At 44.4% G+C, this 8,112-nt stretch overlaps 1 protein-coding gene across 1 annotated transcript; it reads left to right on the top strand.

Moving 5' to 3' along the window:
- The first annotated feature begins 4,017 nt into the window (after window positions 1–4,017).
- Window positions 4,018–7,854, top strand: LOC124970667 (speedy protein E4A-like). The gene is made up of 5 exons (XM_047534164.1): window positions 4,018–4,210; window positions 4,830–4,888; window positions 5,474–5,559; window positions 6,297–6,465; window positions 7,795–7,854. Exons 1-5 carry the CDS (start codon window positions 4,018–4,020, stop codon window positions 7,852–7,854), a joined length of 567 nt encoding a protein of 188 aa, XP_047390120.1.
- The last annotated feature ends 258 nt before the right edge of the window (window positions 7,855–8,112 follow it).

Raw genomic sequence — 8,112 nt, 5'->3', positions numbered from 1 at the left:
CACCTGGCAGACTGGTGACTCCTGTGAGGATCTCAGGTGACAGCTAGCCTCTCTGTTCCTTGTCTCAGTGCAGGACAGCTCGCACAGGAACAGCTGGAAGAACCCAGGGAAGAGCAGGTCATAGCGGGCTCACGCTTTCCCGAGAGTACCAATCCGGAATGCCTCAGACCTCGCTGCATGTCTGGAAACGGGAGACCTCTGGACTCCACAGGCAAGTGGTCTGCCACTCCTTACAGGTGCACAGGGTGGGGCACTGCGTGTGCTGGCTCAGGCATGTGGAGGTTAAGATCTGGGACGTATGTGTCTGGACATGAGGATCGTTCTAGGACTGGTGTGAGTGGCCTGGGAAACCCAGAGGTGGCACCTGGTGTCTGAAGTGTGGGCAGTGTAGTGAGGCCTGTGCCCTCAAATGGTAGCATTTCACCTCAATGAAGGTGATCAGCATCAGAATTGCTTTTACACAGTGCCTCTCTCTGTCTCTCTCTCTCTCTCCTCCTCCCTCCCAACCTCCCTCTTTTTTGTTATTTGTGGTTGTTTGTTCATCCTAGAGATTGAATCAAGGGGTGCTCTATCACTGAACCATATCCCCAGTCCTTTATGTTTTTATTTTAAGACAGTATCTAAGTTACTGAGGCTGTCTTTGAACTTATGATCTGTCTGCCTCAGCCTCCCAAGCCACTGTGATAGCAAGTGTGAGCCACCATGCCCCAAAGCAGTGTCCTTTTTCAAAAAAATTTTTGATATGGTATTTTATTTGATATGGTATTTTTAAATTATTATTTCTATTGTTACAAGACATGGAACTCAGGTGTACTTGACCACTGAGCCACACCCCAGCCCTATTTCATTAATTTTATTTAGAGACAGATTCTAACTGACTTGCTTAGCACATCACTTTTGCTGAGGATGACTTTTAATTCATCATCCTCCTACCTCACCTCCCAGGCTGCTGGCATTACAGGCATGCAATCTGCACCCTGCAAAAGTGCCAAATTTCGGTGGCTTCTCCATTCATGGAACTTTTCCCTCTTCAGTTGTTCCACTCACTCAACCACTATCCCTTTCTTGATGTATTCATCTCGCAGTAGGTTTATTTCAGATGATGACTCTAGTCACAGAGAATACTTTCAGAAGCTAAGATGGTTCCTACATCACTAGACAATACTATCATATAGGACCACCATCATATATGGGAATCATTATTGACTGACACATTATCATGTGGAATGTGAGTGTACTAATAAACTGTCCACCACAAGGCAGAGGGTGAACTTCTGCTTTGCTATTGGAGGACCCAAGCAGCTCTGATGCTTAAAGGCATCATGAATGTTCACAGGAGAAGCAAAGAATCCAGGCAATTGGTTTCCACAGCATCAGTACCTGATTCCTGACAGGAAGGGACTTTCCCATCATGGAGAAACTCAGAGGGCAGCCCAGACTGGGAGGGAAATGCCAAGGAATGGAAGGTTGCTGGGTCCCCATTCCAATCTGAACATCCATGGCTGCCAAACAAGGTAGACACTCACTCTCAGCAGATAACATGAATCCACTTGTGTTTAATTCTGATTGTCATGGAATCATCAGATTCATGTAAGACATTAAAATGCAAAATAAAACCTCAAGCACAGCATGAATGACAAGTGTGCATCTTGTCTATTACGTCCAATAGTGTAAAATAAAAAGACCTGGAGCTTAAATGTGGAATCAACCCAATGCCCACCAAGGGATAAACAGATGGACAGAAGATGTAGTCTTCCCTTCTGTTATTCACTCTTAAGAAAGAGGGAAATTCTGATCCATGCTCCAGCATTGCAGGATCTTGAGGACAGTGCACAAAGAGGAACAAGGCAGACACTGGGTCAAATACTGTATGAGCTCATAGTCTTCAACAAGATGAAGTACTGAGGTTGTCAATGTTATAGAGACAGAAATTAGAATGGTGGTCAGTAGGAGCTATAGAAAGAGAAGTGGGAGTTAGTGTTTCTTGGGGGAAGAACATCTGTTTATGGTGAGGAAAAAGCGCTGGAAATGGATGATGGAGGTGGTTGCACAAAAGAAATTTATAGTCATGCCCCACATGGTGGCATTATGCCCAGTGATGGAACAATGCCCCACAGACATTAATTTGTTCCACAAAATGAACTAGCATAGTGAGACTGGAGCCATCTCAGTTGGTGTAAGAGCACTCTAGGACGTCTGTCCAATGATGAATCATCCTGTAACACATTTACTGCTTATAATCTCCACTTTTAAGTGACACATGAATGTAACTGACACCACTCACCTCTACACATTACAATGGCTCAATGGTAAGCTTTCTATATATTAACCACATTTTGTGGACAGAGAGAGAAAACATGGATGGAAAGTCCAGCTGGAAAGCAGAAGGCTGAGTTGGGAGGTTTGGAAGCAGCTCCCCAGTTCCACTGGGTGCTGTGTCACATCCCATGCACTCCCATCTTCTCAGCAAACACTATATTCTGGCTTGAATGGGAAATGTTTCCATATGCTTCTTTTTCTACATGTGAGATTTTCCATCTGGTACATGGGTCACAATAAAATATCCAGGTCAAGAGCAATATCTGTGCTCCCAAATATGCTATGTAAAATAGAGAGAGTGATTGGAATTGAGAGGCTATCTCAAGTGATCCATAGACTCCCAGAAAGTATAGACAGACACTCTGTGAAGAGTGTGAGCAAGTACAGAATTTTCTATGATTTTATGTCAAGGATGCCTAACTGCAGACTGTGTGTCCTCTGACAGATTTCTGAATACAGGGGCATAGAGGAGAAACGATTTGCTATATTGAGTGTTTTCATATGTTTTTAAACTGATAACTCAGTGTATTTGGGTTCTTTTGTACATATGTTGCTCCCCCTAGGGACATCAGGCCAATTCTGCTCTCCCTCATCTTCCTCTCCTTCCTCTACTACCATACTGAACTCTGAAATGGGACTGCCCTGAAATAGGGTATCTAACATGTTTTGTGTAGAGAATGGAGACAGAAATTCATGTTTTGGAGAGAAATGAAAGATGGGGTCAGAGACCTTTTGATAGTTTGGCATGGTGGACAGAGTTTGGATCAGTAGCAGGAGAGACCAACTCCTCTAGAACCCTAGGACATATGCACAGACCAGTGTGGCAGTTACATGTGTTTTCCTTCAAACTGGTTGCCAGGTTGGAATGGGCGATGACATCAGAGGCTTCCACCCTTCCTGATTGGAAGGGCCAGATTCTGTGGGTCACTGGCAGTCCAATGGGCAACAGTTTGTCCTCAGGGCTGTTCTTCACCTGATTTCTCCCTCTTTGACGAAGAGAGAACAGACTCCTATTCAACCAAATTCTCAACCAGGCTTTGCCATAAAAAGAAACTAGTTTTCGTAGAAGGGAAGGAAGAGTATTCGAGAAGTTATGTGGGATCATGAAATCTCCCAGTCTGAGCAACTACCTTCCCAGCTGATCAACTCATGCCACCTCATGCAGGTGGTGGTAGAGGATGAGGTCTCAGTCCCATCAGGTGAGGGAGCTAGAGACAGAACCCAGTTGACATGCTGACAAGGACTAAAAAAGAAGGGTAAAGAAGCCAGAAAAGGTGGACCAGGAAGCCCAATTTGGAAGGAGAGAACAGGTAAAGGGAGAAGAAGTCCACATGGATGGAAAATCTTGAGGGAAAGGAACTGAGCTAGAAGATGAGATCCAGGCATAGTAATGGGTTAGAAGGGATGAATAAAGGTCCCTCCACCCTGGGAGAAAGTTGTCCATAATGGACTAGAGCTTTGAGGAAAAGGGAGACGGGACGATGCTGAGGAGAATCAGAGGCAGATGGTTATCAGCACAGGGGGATGCCTTACAATGCAGGAGTTTTACTCAGATTTCTTTACTCAGGCCCGTGGGTAGAACACTGTCTCCCATGTCAGAGCTCGAGGAAGAGAGAGTGGACCTCTGAATCACAGGATGATGTGGATGACCATCTTCCAGGGGTTTTTGATTCAGTACCCAGGGCAGAATCTGGCCTTATGACTGAGACCACTGGCAAAAAGAGAAAGAGGGAATCCTCCTCTGAATCTGTCGAGGAGCTGCAGGAGCTGGACAGTGAGCCAAATCATGCCTGGGATGCTGATTCACTGTATGGCCTTAAAGTGAAATTTAAAAGACTGCGAATAAACTTGGTGCAACCAGAACACCATGAAGTTTTTAAGAAGCTACTAGGTAGGTAGACAGTCCAGGTGTGCCCTCCAATCCTCTCTCCATACAAAGATGAACCTTATAGCCACTGCCCTTTTCCAAATATCTGGCTACTTCTGAGTACCCCATGCCTCTAAGACTCAGGACTCATCTCCCCTCAGAGACTCTTAGATGATGGATGCTTGCATTCCACTTAAAAAGGTCCTTGCTTGGGATCACAGAGCTTGATTCCAACAGTCCTTTCTGATTGTACGCACTCTGGTTCTCAACCATATCCTACTGTCTGGGGGTGTGTAATGGGGTCATGTTCATGCTGATGTGACTATTAAATGAGAAAATGACCTAGGAACTCTCTGATTCTGAGGTGGGGCATTCCTGGGTGATGATGGGCCCTCATAGTTTACACAAAGATCTTGATCATACACATATCTAGCTCTTACCCAAACCCTCACTCGGTTGCTTTTCTGGGGAGTCTCAGGTCAAAGCAACTTGTCCAAGGTATGTTACTGTCCTCTTCCTATCCACCTCTGCTGGGCTCCAGTCCCACAGTTTCTCCAAGGGAGTTATTGTTCTCCTCTCTGCTCTATTTCTCCCATTGAAGCCCCTTCTGTTTCCCAAACTAACACCAGGGTTCTGTTCACAGAGGATCCTGTTGTCAAAAGATTCCTGGCCTGGGACAAGAACCTGAGGGTGTCTGACAAGGTGAGGTTACTCTCCACTGGGCAGGGGTCCTGCTCCAGCAGAGCCTGGATGGGGAGGGCTTTCTAATGCCATGGTCCTTCTTTCTGCCTCCACATAGAGCCACCACGATGTGCCAGGTCCGGCCCCTTTATGACTTGTCATCATCTCTCTCAGGTCTAGCATCTTATTGCAGAGAGAACAGATGTACCTTGCTTCTGATTTGGGTGCTCTGGGCTCCAAGTCCAAGAATGCCATCTGGCCTGGCTATATGCTCTTCTTGTTGTCACTTGATGTTTTGGGATATTCTCCTCTCTGCTCTCCCTGGGAACCACTGTTCTCCAGCTTATGAAAGACCCTCCTCACCCAGCTGACCTGTATGCCCTCCCTCCAAAGGTCCCCTCAGTGCTGACCCTCCAGTGCACATTTAGGTCTCCTCTCCCCTGACTGCTCCCATTGACCTTGATCCCTCATATCATTCCCCCAAAGAGTTGGTCAACTAACTTGGCTACCTTCACTTGTGGGTCTCTATACCTCAGACTCCCTCTTTCCCTCTTTTCTTCTCTTCCAGGATGTGACCTCTCTCTATTTTTCTTCTCTCTCCACCAGTACCTCCTGTCTATGGTGTTAGCTTATTTTAGCCGGGCTGGCCTCTTCTCCTGGCAGTACCAAGGAATCCACTTCTTTCTGGCCCTGTGAGTATTGGCCTCCTTCATCAATCAGGATTCACTACCTGGGAGATCAGGAGGGGAGCACAGGGCACTAACCTGTACTCTGTCTTTTAACTTCTTTGTCCTGTTTGCTCTCAGTAAAAGATATTAAAACATTAATGCATAGGTTTTTTTTTTTCACACCTCCCTTGTCAAAGCTAATACAAAATCTCCCTTAAGGCCAGTTTTAAAAAATTAAGGAACACCAAAGGAAACATAAAGCCCACCTGAGAGGAGTGGAGGAAAGCATGGGTACTTGCTGTCCCTGGCAGAGGGACTGCATATGCATCCACATCTAACTGCTCTATTTCTTCCTGTATCCACTCAACATTGTTTTCACTTCTGCCTCTGGATTTCCATGACAGAGGCCCATTCCCATCCACATAGGTCCAGTGTAAGGTGATCCCTTTCTGCTTCTTCATAGATGTCTTCTCTCATCTGTGGCTTTCTATACAGTTCCTGAAAATCCTTCTAACATGGGTACAATCACCCCTTATGCCTCCAACTCCAGTGTTTTGCTTTGCTTTATTGACAAAGGCTGGGGTACTTCTTAAGGTGACTGTCTGGGAAGGCCTCTGGACCAAGGGATGTCCACCATAATGCTGTATAGGGCTAGTGCAGTCCTGTCTAAAGATTGTCCACATGGCTTCTTTTCTGGGTAGACCCAAGGGGAGGTCATTCCAGGTTGTGACCCTGAGGAGCAACCTGATTTCTTTCCCCAGAAACCTGGCCAATGACATGGAGGAGGACAACCAGGCTCCTAAACAAGACATCTTTTATTTCCTCTATGGGCAGAGTTATGCCCTGCGTCCCTTGTTCCACAAACTGCGCTATCAATTCATCTGCTCCATGGGCTGGAACACTTGGGTTTCCTTGGAGGAGTGTGAGGAGGTGGGTGGTGCTGTGTGTCTTTTGGAGGGAGAGGGAGGGGCTGACTGGAGAGACTCAGGAAGGTGGGTGGTTGCAGGTGGGATGTGAGGAGGAGAAAGCCCTGGAGGCTGCATGGAGGGAAGGACTTCCTGGGCAGTCTTCAGGTTTGTTTTTTTTTGGTGCTTTTTTGTTAGTGAACCAAATGTGTATGTCACTATACGCTATGTAATTGAACAATAGTTTGTTGGAAATTTACCAAGTACACATAAGTAATAAAAGAAAGTTCCATTTCAAAAAAATGATGTTTAAGTTCCTATCTTGAGGAAAAGTACATTAAAAATATAAAGCCAAGCAAAGATTCTTTGCAATAAGGGAACTACATTTAATAAAGCAGATTTCAGTGATTTTTTCAGATATATATATCTTTGGTCTTTTGTATTTATGTATTGATCTACCAATTACAAACTATGGTTTATTTTAAAGGAAGTAGATAAATGAGATAAAAGGAATCTGTATACTGTACTAAAATTATTCCCAACACAGAACATGGTATGGGAAAATAGTTTTTCATTCAGAGAATATGAGCACAATTAATTTCTACATTAGACCTAACTAGAATTATAGTTAATTGTTGTCTAGAGCACTGAGATGTACTCATTAGTTTTAAATGAAAATCACACCAAAACTATTCATCTGACAGGGGTATAATTATGTAGAAAATATCATAGGGTTTCAATGATTAAAGATGCCTTCAATCACGCAAGAAAGGTTTTTTAATGTACCCAGAACAAGCACCTCTAAGACTAAACCAGTATTCTACTCAAATCAGAGACAGGGATAAAGCTTGTCTCTTGACAGAATCAACTATTCAAATTTGATTAGATGGAACACCAAAAGGATTGTATGTGTCAAAGCATCTTTACAAAATTTTCTACACAGCTAGCATAATGTAGTTATCTGATATAAAATAGGAAAATAGACTCCATTTTTATTTAAAAGATGAAAATACGATGTCCCACATCTTATATAACATGGATGTCAGTAATAGGTGAAATATTGTTGTGATATCCACATACAGTTACTGCATTTGTCACCAGGTGAAATAAATCTCATAAATACACCTTGATATGTCACCTCCTTTGTAGTCAACAGAACTTAGTTAACAGAATCAAGCCTCTCAACATTTTACTTGTAAGGTATTTGTAGTCTTTTGAATCATGGTGACTAGTATTTCTAGTCCATATCAAAGTGAGGTAATTTTAAGGAATGGGGAAATAAATTCAACATTATTTCCAAACCTCAATATCCTGTCAAGTCATCAGCTTTTGTTGGGGCTCTTTCTCTTTCTAGATTCAAGCTTATGATCCAGAGCTCTGGGTGTGGGGCCGAGATCGCACCCTCATTCCCTAGAAGTCCTGGAACCACGGAGGCCTGAGGGAAGGAACCAAGTTCTGTGTCCCTGGCCTGACGACAGGGTCATCTACTGTCTATTTAGGATGTCCAAGGACCTAACTACTTGACCCACTCCTGTCTGCCTCCCACCCACAGCCACCCTCTGTGGATGGTGAGACACCCTGAATCTGCCAGTCAGCCTCACAGTCTCCAAACCACAACCACACAGGTGACCTCCCAGAGATGTGCTGGGTGTTCCAAGGCTCCTCAGCCAGA

The sequence above is a fragment of the Sciurus carolinensis genome, chromosome 18 (genome assembly GCF_902686445.1).
Source record: "Sciurus carolinensis chromosome 18, mSciCar1.2, whole genome shotgun sequence".
NCBI classification, from domain to species: Eukaryota; Metazoa; Chordata; class Mammalia; order Rodentia; family Sciuridae; genus Sciurus; species Sciurus carolinensis.
The sequence above is the reverse complement of the archived record's forward strand: the minus strand, read 5'-3'. Positions and strand labels throughout refer to the sequence as shown.